Source organism: Sinocyclocheilus grahami, unplaced genomic scaffold (genome assembly GCF_001515645.1).
Source record: "Sinocyclocheilus grahami isolate Dianchi unplaced genomic scaffold, SAMN03320097.WGS_v1.1 scaffold88.1, whole genome shotgun sequence".
NCBI lineage: Eukaryota > Metazoa > Chordata > Actinopteri > Cypriniformes > Cyprinidae > Sinocyclocheilus > Sinocyclocheilus grahami.
The window spans coordinates 698,221-723,008 of NW_015505267.1; the positions used below are offsets into that span (position 1 = coordinate 698,221).

A 24,788-nucleotide genomic window follows, 5' to 3' on the forward strand; every position below is an offset into this window, starting at 1 on the left:
TATATATATACAATTTTAAATAATTTATTTTTAATTTTTTTAAATGCCTTTTCCGTTTTTCTTTTTTTAATTATTTTTTCCCCTGATATATTGGTAATGTATCAGTTATCAGCTGGTATTAGAATGATTAAATATGAAATAATACATGCTCGTTTCCCCTATTTATTTAGATTATCTTGTTCATCTAACACTCAACATTAATCTTTGAAAACACTTATAATTTAATAGCCCTTTTATATGTAATCTTAGTAAATCACAGAATAAATATCCATTGTTTGTACTGCACATTATAATGTTGTGATGACTAAATTCACTTGTAGAATAAAAAATGACTGATTCATTTTTAGTTTTTTAAATTTATTTATTTAGACAAAACTGAATTTTTAGCTTTATCAGCCAGTGTTATTGTAGTATTATTAATATATATTTATATTATAGTCTATTGTATTTATTAATATTTTGAATTGACTTTTATTTTTATTGTCATTTTAATTGTAAATAATTTCATGTGCTTTGTCATTCATTTTTTAATATTTCTATAAATTATATATATATATATATATATATATATAATATAACATTTATTAATTACATTTTTTTGTGTTTTAGCATTAGTCATTTTAGTACATTTCTAATTTCTGTTTAAGTTTTTGATCTAATATTTATATTTTATTTATTGTCACTTAATTTCAGTTATCAAAAGTTTTAGTTAAGAATAACAACACTGTTATCATCTTATTAGTGTTTTATTATAGCGGAAAAAAATCACCATGAGCAGCCTGTTAAACATCTGCTCCTTTTGTGTTCTGCACAAGAAAGAAAGTCACAGGTTTGGAATGACATGAGAGTGAGTAAATTATGACAGATTGTTCATTTTTGGGTGAACTGTTGCTTTAAGCTGTGTGTTTATATGAGCGGCAGCTTGGCACTGTGGCCTGAAATGTCTCATGTGGCTGACACTGCTAAGGCCGTGTGCCTGAACCCTGTTGCATTTGAGAGGGGAGGATACGTACATAAACACACACACACACACACACAAACCACACACAATAGTCTCATGCTGAAGAGAAAGCAGGGAAGGGGTGGGTTGAATGCTTATCACAATCAGACACATGGACAGTGTATATGTGTGTGTGTTTCAGACCTTCGCTGGTGTCAGTGCTGATCCTCTTCTACAGCCCTGCTCTCTGCTAGCCAGCCAGCACTCAAAAACAAACATGTTTTAGAAACAGCTCTCTATGGCTTGCCATTGGCTGCCAGGAAGACTGATCGTGTCTGACTGGTTCCTTAGCACTTCAGTATGATCTGATCCTGAGAGACGGATATGTTTTAATGTGTGTTTGTTAATGTGCGTCTCAGAAGGGTATATGTCACCATGTGTTTGCCCAGGCTTGAGACAAATGACAGAGCCATCATAGATAGATATACTGTACATATTAGTATAATGGATTCCACAGCACTGCTGGGCCTCCCAAATAATGTATGCAAAGAGCCACACATGGAAGATATGACACAAAACATTACTGTGTGTTCTGTCTTGGGTGTTTGTGTCATTTCGTATCCCTTATTTATTTTCACCAATGAAATGTGGGTTTCCTAGTCAACCGATTGACCTTAAGGAGCATACCATTTACGTTTTAAAAGCTTTCCGTCCATCCACTCTGGGTTGTATGAAATTGAGATTGTACTTATCTGTGTCCGTCCAAACTTGTATGTGTGCTAGAACAATTTATGTATGATTTTTTTTTTCTGAATGCTAATGAAATCATGTTGGATTTGCCCACGATTAGTGCTGATTGGTCAGCTGGCTTTGTGTGTTGTTAGTGACTGTTTTTCATCGACCAAGGATCTGGTACCGTAATGAAGTTTTGAATTAGAGAAGGTTTGGTCCCAAATGTCTTGGCTCTTTATACAGATCTAGAATCTAAAAGCTTTCTTCAATAGGTCATGACCCTTCTCAGTGGTGATTCTTCATGGGTGACTACTTAACAGATTTATACTAAAAATAAATAATAATAATAATAAAATGTGATTTAAAAAAAAATAAAAATCTTTTGGATTATTTGGTAAAAGTGCAATAATTAGTTTGACTGATTTTAATACTTGTAATAATACTTCTTAATAACAGGAAAATTCCAGCAAATGTAAGCTTATAATGCTCTTAAAAATTAATGAATTAAGAGTCTCTATTAAAACAACTATTATGATTTATGTCTTAACTGGAATAATTCAATAAATTTGCAGGACCAAAAAGTTCCCTTGAAGAATTGCCCATATGTATGTGTATTTATTCAGCTCTTTTGACGGTAATTAAAGAAAAACATGTAAAAGCCATTACAAATTCTATAGCTTTTATCATTTAATTTGTCTTCATATAAAGGTCATAAAGGAAATAAAAAATGACAGTCCATGTATAAACTCATGCATCATCTAATAGCCAAAACCAATTAATTGGCCTAGACAGACTCTGATGGAGTCACGGATTACATTATTTTTAAACTTATTGTTGTGCACTCTGTGTGTGTGTGTGTGTGTGTGTGTACGTGTTCCTGTTTGTTCTTTTGTTCTGTCCAGGCCTGTAATTTCATTCCTGCCTCCCCAGAAAATGTCAGCCCATTCAGAAATCAGATTACTCATAGTTTATGGCTTTTGCCGAAGTATTAATATGTTTTATATGTTGTTCACTTATCACTACCGTCAGTGGCTGGCAGGACTCCAGGCTTTGTTTATGGAGCTCTCAGCACTGCTAGTCTACAGAATATCATTTGTGACTCAAAGTCAACATGAAACTGTGTTCACAAGCCATTTAACTTCTATAATATGATGTATGATGAATGAAAAAAGATGTAGAACAGGACTTGACTTTATTCATCAGGAGATGATTGGATTGTGACTTTTTTGAATGGTGGGGTCACATTCAACAGAAAGAAAGTAAGTGACACACGTTTTCATTTTTGGGTGAACCATCCCTTTAAAGGGAACATATTCTACACTTTTGTACAATTATTTATTAATTTCCCCCCCATTTTTTTGTATCAAAAACAGACATATACTGAAAAAATATTTGGTGTAGAAGCAGTTTTCACTCAGAAATTGCTAAGACATTTTACAAACAATTACAGAGAAATGGCAAGTGACACAGTGAATTAAACATTACATTTAGAACAAGTATAGAATTTTTTGAAATTTTTATTTTTGGGACTATTTTCCTCCTCCTCTGTGAGCATTAAGATTAAACAGGCCATTTTGCTACTGTGCCTTTAAGACTTTTTATATATAAATGACCTCCATTATAATTGTCTAACCTCTCTGTATAGTTCAATAAGGCAAGCCAAGTTGCTAAATACTGAATTGGCGTTGATAAGTAAACGTGGATGGTCATATGCTGATGGACTGATAATTATTTATATGACTCTGAATGAATTGTTTTAAATCTTTGTAGTCTGAACGGACTGGAAAATGTATTTTGTTATTATGTAATCTTGTTTTCCATGATATGATCCCTTAGTTCTTCCCATCATTCCATACAAATTTGTAGGGTTATAGAGGTCGACCACACACACACACACACACTCACACACTCACACACTCTTTCTCCCTGAACTGTGATATATTTGCAGGAAGAAGAGCCGGCCTGTGAGGACTTTGGCATATTAGCCGTGTCTGTTTATCTATGGTATTCTCCAGAACCGTCATTTGTGTAAAGATTATACTTGACGACTCACACACTCACACACTCTTTCTCCCTGAACTGTGATATATTTGCAGGAAGAAGAGCCGGCCTGTGAGGACTTTGGCATATTAGCCGTGTCTGTTTATCTCTGGTATTCTCCAGAACCGTCATTTGTGTAAAGATTATACTTGACGGAAAACACAGCGAATGACAGATGTTCAGAATTCCAGAAAATCACACAGTGTTAAAATGAGGCTAAAGAGGAAATGCTTTCATGAACTGCTGCTTTTTGTTTAAGGAACACACAATGCTAATGCATTTCACTTTGATAACACTTTTTTTTTCTCAAATGAAGCTTCTTTTGTTAATTTTGAGGCCGCTTTTAACTTGTGGTTAAGAACAGTTGTTTTGTCAGGGTAGAGAATCACTTTAGTCATTGGGGCGCCACATTTATCCGTGCTTTGAGCGCCACAACTGCAGGATGTGCTCTGCATGTGTGTGTGTTGTCTGCACTCGGTGTGTGAATCTCGTTTCATCTGTGCCTGGCTTGGCTCTGTGGTTAGACTCTGGCATGTTGCTCAGGTCTTGTTCTTTTGAAGTGCCAGCAGTGCAGCAAAAACCTGCAAAGCATACTTTCACAAGCACACATACACACCGCGACAGACAATGAAATAACTCATGGTTTGTTATTGTAACTCAGAGATTCCAATCAAGAGTGCCAAATGAAATAAAACAAACCTTTAATCAACATAATTAAAGCATGATAAATTCACCTTGTCACTGTTTGTGTAGTGGTGTTGGCGAATGCTAGTGGGAGGCTGCAGGGGTGTATCGATATTGTGTTACTGTAATGGTCTGATAACAGGGCTGTACAAGTTGCTTCTTATCGGGTGCTTGTCCTTAAACAGCCGTCGTCTTAGTTTTTATGCTCTCGAAGTGGAGACAGTTAGTCAGCTGGTCCTGAAGCGTTCAAGTGGCTACTGTGAGCTCCCTACTATCAAAAAAGGCATTATTTTGAGTCTGATGCTGACAGTATTTTAGGGGAGTCCTCATTATATTAGTAGTAGTATTAGTATTCTGTTATTGTTGATTATTCTATTTTTATTCTATTTATTTGATATTATTATATATGTAATTATTTGTTAAATTATTTTTAAATATCTATTATTATTGGTTATTTATTATTTATAATATTTTTTACAAACTGTTATGTGTCACTGACAGTGGTTAGTATTAGTATTTAAGTGGTAGTAGTAGTATTTCATTTTTTATTACTCTACTGTTGATATTATTTTATTGTTTTGTTGATATAGTTTTATTTATATTATTTTTTTATTTTTGTTTTTACCAACTGATGAAGCCGACTATTTACTTTTAGTATTAATGCTGTTTTTTATTTATTGTTCTATTTATATTTTTATTAATAATTTTTTCTAACTGTTATGTTTTACTGAATTGAGTAGTAGTAGTATTTTAATTTTTTTATTACAAATTTATTATTAGCATTTTATTATTTATATTTATTTATAATTGTATTTATTATATATTTTTAACTGTTATGTTTTACTTACTATTTGTAGTAGTAGTGTTTTAATTATTTTAGATTAGATTTTCATTCATTGTGACTTTTAAAAAAAAAAATTTAAGTTTTACTGATTAAAATCTATTCTACATCTAAGGATTGAACTTGTTATATCAAAAGAACTATGCAAATCATAAGGGTTCCCTTAAGGTTTCCCTGAAGACACTTGGTAAACGCAGTTATCTCACACACTCACATGATGCTCTCTCCATATGTCTTCTATTGACCTTCTAAACATATGGCTTCCTCTATTCTCACACATGGCCTTGATAAGCAGTCACTAACAGGCTGGTTGAAGAGGTCAGAAAGCCTGTGTGTGACAGTGTGTGTTGTTTGTTTGTCTTTCTCTGAGGCCGTCAGAACATGTCGATGGCTATAGCTGCTCTCAGCCCCAGCTGCTCTGTCCGCTCTGCTCACTAACACCTCACTAAATATCACACAAACACCCTACTAATGGGTCACATTAGGGTGGACTATGCACATGTGCGTTACCGCTTCATTCTGTGCCATCTCATCCAGAGGCTCAGAAGTTGCTCTTTAGTTGCTCAGGATTCCTACTGAAGGTCTCAGATGTTTCTCTTAAAATTTCTTTGGAAACATACAGTAAGAGTAGGGGTTAGGGTTAGTCATAAAATTAAGTTTTTACTTAGAATTTCAAATTGAAATCTGATTTTTGATCGCAGATATTTTAGGACATTTGGAGATGTTGAGATCTCTATGGAAGCTTTTTATCCACCACGGGATAAAAAAAATGCAAATGTGACTTTTTGTCTCGCAATTCTGAGTTTATATCTCACAATTCAGTTTTTTTTTCTTAGAATTGTGAGAAAGTTTGAATATGTCCTACAATTCTGAGTTTACATTTCGCATTACAGAGTTTATATCTTGCAATTCTGTCTAAAAAAAGTCAGAATTGTAAGTTAAAAATGTGCAATTACCTTTTTAAAAAAAAAAAATTCTGTGGCAGAAACAGAAAAAAAACTGAATTGCAGGGTTCTGGAGGAAAAATTGCGGGATAGAAACAATGTCAGAATTGTGAGATTTAAACTCAGATTTGTGAGATAAGAGCTTAGAATTGCAAGAAAGTCAGAATACTGAGGTTATATGAGTCTTATTTATATGCTGTGACTTTTGAACTGACTATTTTTCTGACCTTTTTAGTCATAATTGTGAGAGAGTCAGAATTCTGAGTTTACATTTCGCAAGTCACAATTGCCAGATGAAAAGTCGCAATTATTATTATTATTATTTAATTATTTATTCCATGGGAGAAACAGGCTTCCATAGATCTCTACTCAAACTCTACAGGATACATTTCTCAGTAAAAATCTCGGAAGCATAAGTCTCAAGATCAGAATTTCTGAATTGTGAATTTGTTTCCAAATGGTCAGGTTTTTGTCAGGTGTAAGCGAGCAGCATCCGTTCGCATGCACATATGGATGTGATTCACGATCACCATAATAGCGCTCAGCTAGTCAAACATTAGCTCTAAGTGGTAATGCTTTATTTATGTTGTGCTCATGTGCGCCTGTAGCTGCCTCTCTGTTTCGTTCCATAAATAGGTTTTGATGTGATCGCTAAATGAGGACTGGGTGGTCAATATCCTGCAGCATCTTCTGTTTGTGTGAGTGTCTCTCTGTGTCTGCCTCTTTCTCTGGAGGTCTTGTGGTTTGAGGAGATGAGCAAAACCAGTGAGCTCTACATGCAAACCAGTGAACACATCCAGGCTGAGAATTAAACAAGAGAAATGCTCCTGTGAGCCGTGGATCTTGTTTCCTGCTGGCACTCTTCCTATCTTCACACGCTGCATGAAATGTGTGCTCCCAGTCTCTCAGAGCTCTCTGAAGTGCGCTGGCCCTGCTCTGCTCTGGAGGTGAGAGATACACCGTGTCATGAATAGAGACAATAGCCAGAGGTTTCCTGCTCTCACTCTCTGTGGAACTACATTTTTATTAGATGAGGCTGAGAGAGATATTTTTATTTATTTATTTAATTTTATTATTATAAGACTTATACCATTTATTTTTAAATCAATAATATTAACAATAATATTATTAATTAAAATAAAATTAAGAATTATTTGAATAGTTCATTTTAATGGAATACTTATTTACTAAAATCCAGATATTAAACTGCCTTGTAACTCGTCACAACATTAAAATGTTTTTAAATTAATGTTTTAACGTTTTTTCAAATGAATGAAATTGTTAAAAAAATGTGCATGGCATGTTATTTTAGTATTACTTATATATAATAGTATTTATTAATATTTTAAATTGTTGCAGTTTCAGTTTTCATTTTAAGTTTGGTTTTAAGTTTTAGTAGTTTTTTATGTTCTTGTCAAAATTAGTTGAAGTGTTTAATATATATATATACACACACACACACAGTAATTGTAACACTTTTTTCACAATTTATTTATTTCAGGCCATCATTTGTCAAAATTTTATTTGTCAAAAGTTTTTCACCTAATGAAATAAAAAAGATTTTTAATAGTTTTGGTAATAACAACCCTGAAAAGGAAAAAGAAATCAAAATTCAGAATAGAAACTTGGGGTTGGACTCTTTCACTCGGGCAAGTAGTCACCTAACAGCCGCCCATAAACCCCTAGAAACTGCATAACAAACATGCTAAAACCACTCACAACACCCTTAGAACCATTACTTACTCTTTATATTTTGTCTTTTATTATTTTTCTTAATTTATGTGCATTGTTTTGTACTATTTTCTGCTAATGCAGCTGCACGTGATTGAGTGTACAATTATTTGCAATGATAGAAAAGCAAACACACACATACACACACACAAACAACGTTTAAGGAAAGGAGAGCAAAAGAAGAAGTGATGTGCAGGGGGAGGTCAAAACTTTTTTAAAAAAAAAAATTCTGTGGCAGAAACAGAAAAAAAACTGAATTGCAGGGTTCTGGAGGAAAAATTGTGGGATAGAAACGAGTAAGAATTGTGAGAAAGAGTTTATATTTTAATTTTGAGTTTATATTTCGCAGTTCAGACTTTTTCTCAGAATTGTGGGAAACAATGTCAGAATTGTGAGATTTAAACTCAGATTTGTGAGATAAGAGCTTAGAATTGCAAGAAAGTCAGAATACTGAGGTTATATGAGTCTTATTTATATGCTGTGACTTTTGAACTGACTGTTTTTCTGACCTTTTTAGTCATAATTGTGAGAGAGTCAGAATTCTGAGTTTACATTTCGCAATGCTGAGTTTACATCTCGCAAGTCACAATTGCCAGATGAAAAGTCGCAATTATTATTATTATTATTTAATTATTTATTCCATGGGAGAAACAGGCTTCCATAGATCTCTACTCAAACTCTACAGGATACATTTCTCAGTAAAAATCTCGGAAGCATAAGTCTCAAGATCAGAATTTCTGAATTGTGAATTTGTTTCCAAATGGTCAGGTTTTTGTCAGGTGTAAGCGAGCAGCATCCGTTCGCATGCACATATGGATGTGATTCACGATCACCATAATAGCGCTCAGCTAGTCAAACATTAGCTCTAAGTGGTAATGCTTTATTTATGTTGTGCTCATGTGCGCCTGTAGCTGCCTCTCTGTTTCGTTCCATAAATAGGTTTTGATGTGATCGCTAAATGAGGACTGGGTGGTCAATATCCTGCAGCATCTTCTGTTTGTGTGAGTGTCTCTCTGTGTCTGCCTCTTTCTCTGGAGGTCTTGTGGTTTGAGGAGATGAGCAAAACCAGTGAGCTCTACATGCAAACCAGTGAACACATCCAGGCTGAGAATTAAACAAGAGAAATGCTCCTGTGAGCCGTGGATCTTGTTTCCTGCTGGCACTCTTCCTATCTTCACACGCTGCATGAAATGTGTGCTCCCAGTCTCTCAGAGCTCTCTGAAGTGCGCTGGCCCTGCTCTGCTCTGGAGGTGAGAGATACACCGTGTCATGAATAGAGACAATAGCCAGAGGTTTCCTGCTCTCACTCTCTGTGGAACTACATTTTTATTAGATGAGGCTGAGAGAGATATTTTTATTTATTTATTTAATTTTATTATTATAAGACTTATACCATTTATTTTTAAATCAATAATATTAACAATAATATTATTAATTAAAATAAAATTAAGAATTATTTGAATAGTTCATTTTAATGGAATACTTATTTACTAAAATCCAGATATTAAACTGCCTTGTAACTCGTCACAACATTAAAATGTTTTTAAATTAATGTTTTAACGTTTTTTCAAATGAATGAAATTGTTAAAAAAATGTGCATGGCATGTTATTTTAGTATTACTTATATATAATAGTATTTATTAATATTTTAAATTGTTGCAGTTTCAGTTTTCATTTTAAGTTTGGTTTTAAGTTTTAGTAGTTTTTTATGTTCGTCAAAATTAGTTGAAGTGTTTAATATATATATATACACACACACACACAGTAATTGTAACACTTTTTTCACAATTTATTTATTTCAGGCCATCATTTGTCAAAATTTTATTTGTCAAAAGTTTTTCACCTAATGAAATAAAAAAGATTTTTAATAGTTTTGGTAATAACAACCCTGAAAAGGAAAAAGAAATCAAAATTCAGAATAGAAACTTGGGGTTGGACTCTTTCACTCGGGCAAGTAGTCACCTAACAGCCGCCCATAAACCCCTAGAAACTGCATAACAAACATGCTAAAACCACTCACAACACCCTTAGAACCATTACTTACTCTTTATATTTTGTCTTTTATTATTTTTCTTAATTTATGTGCATTGTTTTGTACTATTTTCTGCTAATGCAGCTGCACGTGATTGAGTGTACAATTATTTGCAATGATAGAAAAGCAAACACACACATACACACACACAAACAACGTTTAAGGAAAGGAGAGCAAAAGAAGAAGTGATGTGCAGGGGGAGGTCAAAAGAGAGACTGTTTGATTGCGAGAGTGTCGGGAGACGGCAGAAGGGATAGAGTGGCGTAATAGATGTAGGATTGGATAGCTGGAAAAGATCAGTCCAGACCTGGAGAAACAAGATACCAGGAGAGCTAACAAATGACTAGACCTCACAGAATGACAGGTAGTAAAGGACTTGAAAGGAAGAAACAAGTAAAAATGGTTTTATTTTTACTTTTTTGAAGAGACACAAGGAAAAGGGAAAATCTCATAGGCTTCCTGTGCTTCCTCCCCCCTGATGGTATGCTACAGTGGGCATCGCTCGGAGCCACGGGAGATAATGCTTTGTCTAGACAAGCGGAGGTCAATTCATTAACCACTGATTTCTTCCCTGGACAATTTTCCAAAATGCCTCTTGTCCTGGATCACACAGAGAAGACAAAGCAAACCTCTGTAGGACACGGTCCTTTGTTTGCTTTTAACCCTTTAGCCTGTGAGGAGCCAGATATATGTTTATAAGTATTATAAATCCTTTTTCCCACCTCATATTTCCTACTTTCTCCATAAAAGAGTAAACAAGCTTAAAGTTTGGACCGACGCCTGTATTTAAACTCTGATCTCCTCATTCCTTAAAAAAAGTAGATTATCTAAGCTTGGACAAAATGGAGTAATAGTTCATCCTATAATAAACGGACCATTAGCATTTCAACACGTTGCTTGTATAGGGCAGATGAATAGCTCTTTGGTATGCTCTGTGGCAGTGCATTAAACCGACCCGCTCTGTAAGAGGTATTCTGAAAGCTGGCTGGCACTCTGAAAATCATTCCAGCATTGTAAATATGAAACAATGGAGCAGACTGGTTGTATTCTCACTGCAGAGTTCAGAAATTCAAGTAAACGTCACCCGTTGAGTCTCTGTGAGGTTTTTCTATGATATCAGTTCATAAACATCATTCTCGGGGTGGTAGTAGACTCTAGGCTGTAAACGCTTGGACCGCTCTCTCACAGTGAACAGCTGCAGAGTTCCTGAGGTTGAATGGGAATGAATGCATTTTTGTTTGAAGATAGCATTCTGACCATTTGAACTCTCTTTAAATTGAATTACAGCAGAGTGCGTTTGGTTAACAACCTGTCTCTGTTCATAACAGGATTGTGCAAAATTCAGAACTGAAGAATTGGCTCCCTTTCAGTTATTGTAGCTATATAATTATATAAACTAAATGCAAAGTAATATTTTATCTATCTATCTATCTATCTATCTATCTATCTATCTATCTATCTATCTATCTATCTATCTATCTATCTATCTATCTATCTATCTATCTGTCTGTCTGTCTGTCTGTCTGTCTGTCTGTCTGTCTGTCTCTCTGTCTGTCTGTCTGTCTGTCTGTCTGTCTGTCTGTCTGTAATTCTACCCTTTACAATAGCTATAGCTACTATTCTATCATTCCATCTAACATTCTATCTGTCATTCTGTTATTCCATCAGTTGATCTATCTATCTATCTATCTATCTATCTATCTATCGTTCTATCTATCGTTCTATCTATCGTTCTATCTATCGTTCTATCTATCGTTCTATCGTTCTATCGTTCTATCTATCGTTCTATCTATTGTTCTATCTATCTATCGTTCTGTCTATCTATCTATCATTCTATCTCGTTCTATCTATCGTTCTGTTTATCATAATAGTTGTCTACCATTCTATTGTTCCATCTTTAATTCTATTCTTTTGTTCTATTCAATCTATTGGCTTTTCTATTCTATTCGTTTGGCTTTTAAACATTTTTCAGAATTTTCAAACAAGGCTTTGTAAAGTCAACATTCAAGGTCTATCTTGACAAACTTAGCTTTTGTAATCAGATGAATTTCCATTCATTTTAATTTGACTCCTTACATTCAAATTGCAATTCTGCATCCTGTTTGCAACAAAATTCAAAAGCAGGAATTAAGTTGAAACTTAAAGACTTCATTTCTGAATGGCACGCAGCCTTGATTCAAAGTCAAGTTAGGACATAGACGTCCAGTTTCTGCAATGTGACGTGTTCAGAGTATAACATGGTGAGACTTTTAGTCTTTAAGGTACTCGATAAGCAAGGCCGTTTCTAGCCAAATTGACGCCCTAGGCGAAATCCCTATTGCCCCCCCCTCCCCCAATTATATATATAATGTATATATATATATAATTCCCCAATTATATATATAATGTATATATATATAATTCTTTTCAGACACCAGTTGCTTGTCACATTCAAATTGGTTGTCATAGTAACAACACTAATTTGTGGAGATTCAGTGCATTGAGTTCCACAAATCTGAATGCATTATTTGTAAATTGACTGTTAAGATAAACATTTTGCACAATGTAGTATCTGTAGTATCATTGTGTTGCCACTAGATGCCCGTATAGCCCTATGTAACAATCCCTAGTGGCTAAGACATTGCAAATAATTTACACATAAATCACACAAAAATAAATTTTATTACATTTTGATTCGGATACTATACTACTACATATTGTTTAGATATTATCAATGGCTACTTTTTTGTCTTTATCAGTTTTTTGTTCAATTTTCTTTGTTGTGGTTTCTTGAAACATTGATTTAAAGTGTCAGTTATTGCATTATTATTTCAGTCAAACATATAAAACCCCTTTGTTACCCCAAACTACAAATAAAAGCTTTATCAGTGGCATAAAACTAACCAGTGCAGCTACTTAATCATTTGCTACTCATTAACGCGTTAATGTCCCCTTTAAATAACGTGACGCTCTGCCCTCTATGACGCTGCTCCCATTAAGCGCTGTTGGAAGTGAATGAATTGATTCAGCATTTCGACACCCCTTTTGGAGATGTTTTGGACAGACATATTTACAATGAACTACGTGAAGATTTGTCAAAATTATCTTTTTGTTTTACACTATAATATACACTACTATGACATTGGGTAGAATTACAATTTTATATAATACTATTAGAATAGTACATGAATCTTCAGGATTGAGAGAGAATGTGAGAACATGTAGAAGGTTTTATAAGACACTGCATGTATATTTGTGTCCCAGAGATCACAAAGAATCTTATATTCATATTGCAGGCAGATTATCATAATTGAGACATTCTGCCACATGAATGCAATAAAGATAATTGTGCATTAAAGTAGCAGTTTAGGTGTGAACTGATATGCATGTGTGGCGAGAAAGGCACACTGAAGGAGCCTTTTTATTTCCTAGCGCGCTAATTCAGGCCACTTTGAAGATTCTGTAAATAGTGCATTACAGCGTGCTCTGCATGTAATCCTCTCAGTACTGTAATCATTATTTTAGCACTACAAACAGTGCCGTTCGTGAGGGCTATTTCTGGACCGTTGTTTGCTTGGAGAAGTGTTGTCTGTTCTGAAGCACAGAGAGTTCCCAGAAGCCCAAATCCCACTTAGTTCTGCTTGTGTTGTTTTGTTTTGAGGATCTGATGTTGAGATGTAATTCAGATGTTTCAGGTTCAAGCACTTTTTTCTATTTCTAATGCCTCTGGAAAAGTGATGTGCATCTCCCTGAAGTAAACGTTGCAATGTGTTGCATGCATGGGCTACTTTTTTTTTTCTTTTAGGAAATTGCAATCATTCCTTGAGACTCACGCAAATGGCCCTGGGTTTGACGTGGACTCTGCCTTTTTGGTGGTCCTTACATGGCCCATTGTTTTTACAGAAAGTAAAGAATCAATATTTTGAGTTTATACATTAATATTGCGTTATGGGCCAGTACACTTCAGATTTGCACTGTATATACAGTGGATAGTAGTTGTTTTGTTTCTAGAGGAAATGGAAATTTGTCAAGGTTTAGACCAAAAAGAAAGAGATTTTGCTAGATTTGCAACAGGAGCAGTCAAGCCATGAACTTTATTGGGAAAATACACATATCAAGGTTTTTTCCTCACCACGTGGATTCAGTTTATGTAGAAATAAATATATAGGGTAATCAGTCCAGGTGTTGCCCTTAAGCTGACTCCGTCAACCTTAGTTTCAAGTCTGAACACTGCTGAGCAATCAAAGAGAAACTGTGCAAGGTATTTGTACAGCGGCTATTTTATAAGTTAGCATCCGGACTCTGACTCTGTTAAACTGGCCTGCCGTGACCTGTAGGATTTTTATTTAAAGCTTATTCTTGAGTTTCATTCCAAGTTTCACGTTCCCTCTCTCTCTTGCTCTTCCTCAGGTATGGCCTCGCAAGTGCAAGTCTTCTCCCCTCACACTCTCCAGTCAAGTGCCTTCTTTAACGTGAAGAAACTGAAGGTGGAGCAGAGTTGCAACTGGGATATGACAGGGTACGGCACGCACAGCAAGCTCTACAGTCAGAACAGCAAGCAGAGTGTCTCAGTCGCCCCAGTGGGCATCAGCGCCGCCAGTCTCCAGGTCTCCAACTCTTCTCTGTCCTACGAACAGGCCCTCCTCTTCCCTGCCGGCTCGGGGCACATCGTAGTAGCCTCGGCTAGCAGCACGTCTGGGACGGCTGGTCAACTGTTGGGCAGCACCGGCAGTAGTGGAAGCGGCAGCGGAGGGTACAACCTGACACGCCGCAGCACCGTCAGTCTGCTGGACACGTACCAGCGATGCGGGCTTAAGCGCAAAAGCGAGGAGCTGGACAACAACAACGGGAGCAGAAGCAGCGTGCATGTGGTCGAGGAGCAGCAACTGCCTGCACCCATGATCCAGAACAACGCGCAGAGCGGGGCCACCGTCGCAACGGCGACCGCCTCCACGACGGCGACGTCCAAGAACAGTGGAGCCAACAGCGAGGGCGACTACCAGCTCTTGCAGCACGAGGTGCTTTGCTCCATGACCAACACCTACGAGGTGCTGGAGTTCTTGGGTCGAGGGACGTTCGGGCAGGTGGTGAAGTGCTGGAAACGTGGCACCAGCGAGATCGTGGCCATCAAGATCCTCAAGAACCACCCTTCGTACGCAAGGCAGGGCCAGATCGAAGTGAGCATACTGGCGCGGCTGAGCACGGAGAGCGCGGACGACTACAACTTTGTTCGCGCATACGAGTGCTTCCAGCACAAGAACCACACGTGCCTGGTCTTCGAGATGTTGGAGCAGAACCTGTACGACTTCCTCAAGCAGAACAAGTTCAGCCCGTTGCCGCTCAAGTACATCCGGCCCATCCTGCAGCAGGTGGCCACTGCCCTCATGAAGCTCAAGAGCCTCGGACTGATCCACGCCGACTTGAAACCTGAGAATATCATGCTTGTAGACCCAGCCCGCCAACCCTACAGGGTCAAGGTCATCGACTTTGGCTCCGCTAGTCACGTCTCCAAAGCGGTGTGTTCTACCTACCTGCAGTCCAGATACTATAGGTAAGGCGCTAATGTTGTCATGCCCTTTGTTGGAATTGCTCCTCTTCAGATGTTCACTGTTAGTTTTATAAAAGGTTATTCTGGCTACTTTAAGATTCCTGTACTTCCATAGTATGTACTGTCTTGGATCACTAACTTCTCTTCATGCAGGTGTGTAGTGTAGCATAAATACATTTGTGGATTACTTCCTTACGTCATCTTGAAATTGTTTTTAACCTGGATATACTTTGACATACATGGCAAAAAATTACTTCTTGGGTTTTTAATTAGTCCTTTTGACTTGTTTTCCAGTAAAACACGAACAATTTACTTGAGAAGCAGCACTACATAGGGTATTAAGATTTGTTTTGTATCGTGGATATGAGTGTATGCTGTCTAACTGGTTTATTCTTTAAAAACACCTTTATAATAATATTAATTTTATAATACCTTATATAGTGTTACTTGTCAAGTACACTGCCGTTCTAAAGTTTGGGATCAGTAAGATTTGTAGTGTTTTTTAAAGAAGTCTCTTCTGCTCATCATGGCTGCATTTGTTTGATCAGAAATACAGAAATAAACGTAATATTGTGAAATCTTATTGCAATTTAAAATAATGGTTTTCTGTTTTAATATACTTTAAAATATAATTTATTCCTGTGATGCAAAGCTGATTTTTCATCATCATTACTCAAGTCTTCAGTGTCGCATGATCCTTCAGAAATCATTCTAATATGCTGATTTATTATCAATATTGGAAACAGTTGTGCTGCTTAATATTTTTTTTATTGGAACCTGTGAATAAAAAGTTAAAAAGAACAGCATTTATTCAAAATAGAAATCTTTTGTAAGAAATATACACTACCGTTCAAAAGTTTGAGGGCAGTAATTTTTTTTCTTTCTTTTTTTTTTTGAAAGAAATTAATGCTTTTATTCATAAAGGATGTGCTAAATTGATAAGAAGCAATAATAAAGACTTATATTGTTACAAAAAAATTATATTTTAAATAAATGCTGTTCTTATTAACTTTATTCATCAATTAATCCTGAAAAAAAGGATCACAGGCTCCAAAAAAATATTAAGCAACTGTTTCCAACATCGATAATAAATTAGCATATATTATAATGATTTCTGAAGGATCATGTGACATTGAAGACTGGAGTAATGATGATGAAAAATCAGCTTTGTATCACAGAAAATTTAATTATATTTTAAAGGATATTAAAATAGAAAACCATTATTTTAAATGGTAATAATATTTTACAATATTACATTTTTTTCTGTATTTTTGGTCAAATAAATGCAGCCTTGATGAACTTGAGAGACTTCTTACTGATCCCAAACTTTTGAACAGTAGTGTAAATGTATATTGTTTCAGGATTTTTTAGATATTTATGAGAAACCAGACATACTCATTAAGAATAGGAGTTTTTGCAGTTTAGGATGTACTAACAACAACTGTGGAACAAAATTTACTTGGGTGTTGTTAAATAAGTCAAATTTAACCCACAGAACACATTTTTTTGTTGTTGGTACCTGTATTAGTCAGCGTATCCTGTCTTGCAGTTTTCCACCACTTTTATATTTACCTTTTAAAATCTGATGGCTCCCATGGCCTTAAGGGATACCAAAAAAAATAAATCTTATTCTTAGTGAGTATTTGTGTTTTCTTTTCAAATTATCGTACAGAGTGTTCAGACATCCTACGCCTTTGACGTGCTGCTGTTTGCATACTGTGTAGTAGGGAAGTGCGCATATTCAGGTTTTTTTCTTGGTGTTTTGTATGTTAACACGTGCGTTTAGAGGGAGTCATAAAATTCAAGGGCTTGCTGAGAACTTGCTTCCTTATCTTATTTAATGTGATAAAACACATGTTGAGTTCTGCTTTGAAGATTAAAATAGTCTGTTTACTGTATTTTACAACATGGTATTTCTTCATGGACGACAGCACCTGGGAGATATGCTGTTTTTATTTTTTCCTGCTTCCATACTTTCCTTCTTTTAGAGTTCCTAATACAAAAAGCAATATATAGTACATTTAAAAAACAGCCTACAGAAATGCAGCATCAGGTTGACTGTAAACAAGGGGGTAAGTTTCATTTCGGTTCACTTCCCTCCTCCCAACCCGAGTCCAGCGCGCTCATCGCTACTTACCATTTCCCTAGGGATGAAGATATGGGGTCACAGTCAGTTCCCCGGCAATACTTCCCTGTAATCCACACCAGAGCGCCAACATTAGAAACAGATGCCTCACTTGAAAGCTGCTTATTTTTTTTCCCAATTAACTCTTTCATTTACCTATAGCTGTGTTTGGGTTTCATGAACCATATTGGGCCATTTTGTGTAGACTTAGACCTGGTTCACACAGAAGCTTGCTCTGTTGGGTAGGCAGAGGGTTAGGTGTACCACACAGCCACCCCGAGAGAAATCAAACACAAGTCCAAGTGCTGCCAGATGTGTTACATTTAGGATGCCACAGGCATCGTTACTAAATGAGGGCAGATAGGCTATCGTTTGAGTTTTGCAAATGCTTTGATGCTTGTAAAGCCTGAGTTGCAACCTGCCACTTGGTCATGTTCAGGAAATTGCTGAAGTGAGTGGAAACTATCAACAAGTGTGTCGGCTGCTAGGTTCTTTTATTCAAGTTGTGCTGATGTAATCGGTTTGTGTAGGGATTAGGGAAAGATCAAAATAGACCGAAAACTGCATGCTTTTGGCTCAAGGTCACTGTAAATGAGTATTTAATTAATGTTCTGTCCCAGTTTGGTGGAGAAGATTTGCAGCAGGATGTATAAATAATCTGCATAAACGTGTTTGCATACTCTCAACAACGGTGAAAGAAATACATCTGTTTAGGGAAAGCTCAAGTATATTTCAATGGCCCCTGTGCATTAATTGAGCCTGTGTTTTTGTCCCTGACTTAAGAAAGGAGATGAGTTAAGTGCAAAGAGTGGTACAGGAGCTGTACCTTTTTCTTGTAGCCCACAAAGAAGAAGTTCCCCAATTTCCTCCCAGCTGGAATGAAGAGGGGGGAAAGCTGACAATGAATAGAGTCACATCAGCCATCAGCCTTGTACATCTGGAGCGAGAGAGAGCAGGAGAGAGAGAAAAACAAATAATATAATAAGATATAAGCGCTATTACTATTGTGCATATTTAATGTTAGGGATTTGTTCAAATCCTTAAGCCTATAATTTGGTGCATAACTCATTTTATTTGATACTATTGATATGATATGATTTTTAAACGATTACATACTGCAAAAAAATCTTGTATTTATGCCCTATTTGTCAGGTAAATAAAAAAATATTTAAAATAAGATAAATATACTTGAGAAGCACTACATAATATTCTAAGACGGGATTTAGAGTATGTATTTCATTTTTGCACTGACATCTTTTTGCACTAGTTTAAAGTACAAATCTGCCAGTGCAATAAGACTAAATACAGTTGTATTTAAAATGCAGTCTTAATATCTTCTGCAGTGTTGCTTATGAAGTACATTTGTCTTATTTTAAGGGAAATTATATATTTTTTACTGGAATAGCAAGTTAAAAAAGACTAATTAAAAAGTCATTTTTACATAACATGCAGAAAAAACAACCAAGCCACATCTAGTAGTGCAACTAAACATTGTGCAACCTCATAGCAATGCCAAAGCAATGTAACACCCTAGCAACCACCCAAAACACTAGCAACTGCATAGCAACACCCTGGCAACCACCTATAACACCTTAGTGTCATAGTGGTGAATTTTGTATGGGAAAGCACCGTAAAACATAAAAATCTTGTTTTAGTGATGCGTTTAGTTCATGCATGCAGTATGATTGCAGATCCGTTGTAGGTGATCTATAATTATCATTGCATCGATGTGTTGCATTTCTGTACTGAAAGCAACAAGATACCTCAATCAGACATCAGCCTACTGTTACTGACTGACTCTCACCTCATTTTTCAGTAACAGGACACACACAGAAATGTAGCCAGCAGCGCCCCACCTGTAGAGGACTCCCACAGAGTTCTGTAGCCCTGGGAGAGGATCACACTGTTCTTGGAACGCTCTGACTGTTTAATACAGGCTTCTGTTGAAAATGAGGGGCTTCTGTCTCTCAAGGGGGAAATCTTATAATGGGAAAGGGAGAGAAAGATTGTGGTTTTCTGAAAGGATCATCAGCAGACACTTTTCTAAATGCCTGCTGCTGGTGAATCTACAGTGTGACGACAATACAACGTTGATCTCCTTTCACACATCATTTCTGTGCGTATACTGTCAAAAATACTCCCTGCTGGGATAATGGTGAAGTGTGTGTGCATTTGTCTGCATTTAATGCTCTCTCCTATTCTCCTGTCTTAGACTGATAAGTATATACTATAAATAAACCATGTTAAGTTTTATTACATGTGTAAATACTGGCTTAGCAATGTCTGATTCATGAACAAATCGTTCTTTAGAGCTGGATCTTTGTATTGGAGTGAATCAGTGACTCACTGAACAAAGAACCTTTTGAGTCAGATCTTTGTTTTGAATCGGTTAAACCATTTCCTAAAAATGGTCTGGACTGGTCTAGACTTATTTAACCAGTAACTGATTTACTGATCTGAGAACTAATCATTCAAAAATTAAAAATAGATTTAATAACTATGTTATTTTAGTATTATTTATATATTATTATAATATTTCTTAATATTTAAACAAATATATTATTTTAAATATTTTAAATATTTAAATAATATTTAAAATTTATATATTCAGTTTACATTTTAATTTTAGTTTAAGCTTCAGTAATTTTGTATTACTTTTTTTTGGTTTATATTTCTATTTAGCTTAAATATATTAAAACCATTTTTTTAAATATTATTTTTTAGTAATTTAAGTACTTGAGCTTAATCTTATATTAAGTTAGTTACCAAGACAAGGTTTTTAAAATTCTTGTACATTTTATTTTATTTTAAAGCGGTTCATTAAAAACTTTTCAAAATAAATTATTTGTGGAAATGAAATGCTTCTTTTTTTAACACTTTTGTTTGACTGGTGACGCATGGGCAAGCAATGGCATAATCTGGGGGCGGTGACCTGTTTGTCCAACCAATGGAAGATGGAGTGAGTGTTCGGGACCTTTTTAAAAGGTCATTGCATTATGTGATGCAGAAATTACACAATTCACCTTTAATGCATAATCACTCCTGCGTTTCTCAATCTGTCTGGATTTATTACATCTGGACTGCTGATGAGAACGGCTGAATCAGAAGAGATTAAAACCAGCTTGTTCTACTATTAAACCTCATGAAAAACTTGAGAATTAAGGCTAACCCTTGCACCTAGGTTACCAAATGTTTTTCGAAGGCAGGGGCTTTCAGCAGAACTGTTATATAAAGACATGCTCGCTCATGCATCTTCCATTCTGTTCCCTGCAGTTATTTGTTTTGGCAGTGCTTTTAAATCTGAGGGACAATTACCCGCGACCTTCGATAGGACAGGATGCACAAAATGTTCCCTTTGCATATTTTTAACTAAAGCCCCCCGTCAGCCCTCCCCTCCTCCCGACTTTGCTTCCTAAAACACTCCTCTTAAGATGCCATCAGCTGTAAAAGTGATTGTGGAAGGCAGGGAGGACTCTCAGCAGGAAATTTCCAAAGTCTCAGCAGCTTGCTGATGGCTTTGGTGTCATTCTCCTACTGCAAACGCCCCGTGAAAGCTTCCACAAACGGATGTCAGCACAGGCAACGCAGCCCCTATCAGCTGTTCTTCATATCTTTATTGCCGCTGCTCAACACAAACCCACAGTCTGTCGCTTCTGCTGCTATTTGATCCGTTGTAGTGTATTGGATTTAAGAGCTCGTATTACGTAGATGTAGCGAGTTTTCATGTGATTGTATAGAGTTTTCATGGGGATGAATTGACAAGTAAACAAAGCAGTCCTAATTAAGGTAAACATTATAAAGGCAATTAGCTGCACACACATGCCAGCCATGGAAAAAGCAGTCAGACTTCGTGACTCATGCATTGCATGTGCTGGATTAGACATTTACAACCTTATTAAAGTAGTAAACAGCAGTTTTATGCAGCTTAAGTGTGATCTTTGAGTCTGTTCTGTGTCTTCCTAAAGTCATATATTGGATTGTCTATTGTGTATAAAGTCATGTATTTTACCTGAGTAAAGTGATGTGCATCTCAGTGAAACGGGATCTAGTTTTTAATCTGATATTACAATTTTATTTTATTTTATTTCAGTTAGCAAAAACAACTTTTAATAGTTTTAGTTTTAGTTAACAATTACAACATTAGCCCTGAAGGAACCTGTTCCTTGGAACGAATTGTTCAGAAGAACCCATTTCTGGAAATGAGGCTTTGTGCTGCTTTTTTTAACACTGTTTTGTTTGGCCTATGACTCATATGAATTATTGGATTGTGAAAAGATGGCGTCACTTAATGGAATGCAAGTTTGCTAACAATGTAAATACTGTAGCTGTTTTTCTCTTTTAGACCATAAATAGGGTCAATTCTGATTTCAAATTGATGTTGAAACAAAAAAAACGGCTTTTGTTTGTATGGTGTTTAGTGTTGGTGTTTCTTTGTACTTTTCACACTCATTAACTTTGCCAAAATAGCATCTTAAGTAAGTTTAATTATAAATTTGCCCACAGACATCATTCCATTGGTCTGAGGCCGTTCCTAATACTCTGTTTATTCAGGTCATGTCAGCTTAACTTGCCTCACCCTAGTCGCGGTACGAGCTAGCTAATGATGTAACAGGTAAATCAGGCTAGTTTACCGAGGACCAGATAAAGCAGATTACCGTCCTGTCCCAGTTGGGCCTTGTACCCATTTGATCTTAAATGAAATAAGAATGTATATTATGAATGGAATGTTCCCATTTAAGTATGAGGTTTATGTAAAATCGCCGCCGTCAGCTGAGAGTTACATGGCTGCGGTTGGAACGAGGAGAGCAGATGCGTGGCATATGCTGTCATATGTGCAGCCTGTCTCTCTCTCTCTCTCATTCTCGTTCTCGTTCTTTACCTCCATCCACAACATCCCGCCCAACCCCAAGCTGTTGTCAGTTCTCAGCTCTTTGAAGACCCTGCTGGGTTCGGCAGTGTGAATCATAGCGGGTTGAGGTCACCAAGGAAGAGACAGCATGGCCACTCAGAGTGTCAGTCAATACTCTCCAGACGTCAGAGCCTTAATATAGGAGGGCTTGAGGGGAAGAGAGCATGCTTTGCACATTTTTCTTTGATAGGCAGAAATTTAGCCCAAAGATGCAAAGGATCCAGAGCTCCATGACCTTGCTTTCTTTAGAACGTCCAACGCACTAATGGCCCGAGCTCGTAACCTGAGGGATCTCATCCAAGAATCTATTTATTTGGGCACATCGATCATAACAGCACAGCTTGAATGTGCTATAATGCAGGAATCAGCTAGTATACCTTTTACTCTCTGTTCTTAAAGTGCTGCATTGTGCAAAATGCAATGTGACCTCTTCTCTAGCCATAATGCGAATGATTTACCCTTGAGACATAGCATTTGGTGTCCTTTACTTGATTTTATCTTATAACTTATATTAAAATGTTAGGAATATTTTCTATTCAAAAAAAGAGACTGTTCTTATGTGTGTGTGTGTGTGTTTTAAGGAATTAAAAATGTAAAAAATTCATTGTAAATAACATCTTAAAGTAAGGATAGCATCACATTTCTCTTAAGTACTAGGTCTTGTTAATTAATTCTTTGGTTTATTTCAAATAGTAGGCAGTACAACACTAGCGACAGTATGATTAATATATAATAATGCAGTATGTATAATTAATATTTTACATTAGTAATCTAGCATTCTTGTACACAGCTGTTAAATTTTGTAATTGATACATTTTTTATAATGTTTTTGAAAGAAGTCTCTTATGCTCACCACAGGGCTGCTTTTATTTGAAATAAATACATAGATACATAGTGAATTATTATTAAAATGTAAAATGCTGTTAATAAATAACAGTTTTCCATTTCAAAATGTCATTTATTCCTATTCTGGTAAAGGTGAATTGTCAGCGGTCATTACTCCAGTCTTCAATGTCAAATGATCCTTCAGAAATCATTCTAATATGCTAATTTGGTTGAATTTCTTATTATTTTCAGTCTTGAAAACAGTTGTGCTGCTCAATATTTTTTTGGGGAAATTGTGATACGTTTTTTTCAGGGTTCTTTAATAAAATAAAAGTTCAAAAGAACAGCATTTATTTTCTTTACCAATATAAATGTCTTTACTTGCTCTTTTGATTCATTTAATGCATCCTTGCTGTATTAAAATATGAATCTAGTAACTTAGTAACCACCTAGCAACCGCTCAGAACACGCTAGCATCATGGCGGTGACTTTAGCAGCACCAACAAAAAAGAAGACAAACCTGTATTATCAATCTGTTCATCTGAAGAACATCACGGGGAACATGATTCCTTTCTGCCACGAAACAATACTCCTGCAGTGTGAGCAGTCAGAACCTGCCTATCTTGTGTTTATAAATGAACTACCGTTCCAGGACATTTGCGGTGGCTCCGTGGCAGGCATTAAGAAGCACTTTAATGAATGAGGTTGCCACTAGTTACTGTTCTCTCAAGCGTATGTAAGGCATCTTTTTATTCCGACACCACTGAGCAGTCGGATTCGCTTACACAGAGCCTTGAATATGAGTTAGGCTGGCCTGTAGCAGCCAAACTAGAGCTGTTTACCCATAATGCAACAAAAACAGGCAACAGACATCACTGGGGTCTTTGATATGCTTTACACAAGAGAATAAGGGTTTGTTTGTACTGCTCAGATAGAAGCTAATATAATAACACTGAGAAGGTACAACACTTCTTAGACAAATGTCAACCGTGACATTTTCTTTGTTATTAAGATTATGTTTTCCAGAGGTTTTTTCTCCTTTTTTTTCAACCGATGGACATTGATGAAATAATGCTTTTTTTTCTTTGGAATAACCTCTTAAGAATTACTTTTACAAAGGAAAGTTTGCTTTTCACTACTCTCATAGTGTATGATGTTTTATTAAACATTGATGAAGCAACACATTTTGCGGGAAAAGAAAAGAAAAAGTAGTTTTTGTTGTTTAAAAATCACATAAATGCATAATGTGGCGAGGGAGGCCTTTTACCCCACACTCTGGTTGAAAAGTAAAAGGCCTCCAGTATTGATGCAAATGCTATAGCTAAAATAATATGATTTGTGTGATATCTTAATGCCTGTTCAAAACAAGCATTTTTTAAAAACATTTTACTATATTCTGTTTATTTTGATCAAATCATTTAATTCACTTCATTCAATAAATACACACTCATTGAAAAA

General features: G+C 36.0%; 1 protein-coding gene across 3 annotated transcripts in view; it reads left to right on the forward strand.

The window, feature by feature from the left end:
• LOC107587022 (homeodomain-interacting protein kinase 2-like) overlaps positions 1-24,788 on the forward strand; it is a 101,321-nt gene that overhangs the window by 11,568 nt on the left and 64,965 nt on the right. For all 3 annotated transcript variants that reach the window (XM_016274620.1, XM_016274622.1, XM_016274621.1), the window contains exon 2: positions 14,334-15,474. In XM_016274620.1, the coding sequence (XP_016130106.1) occupies positions 14,334-15,474 (1,141 nt within the window). The remainder of the gene's footprint in view (positions 1-14,333; positions 15,475-24,788) is intronic.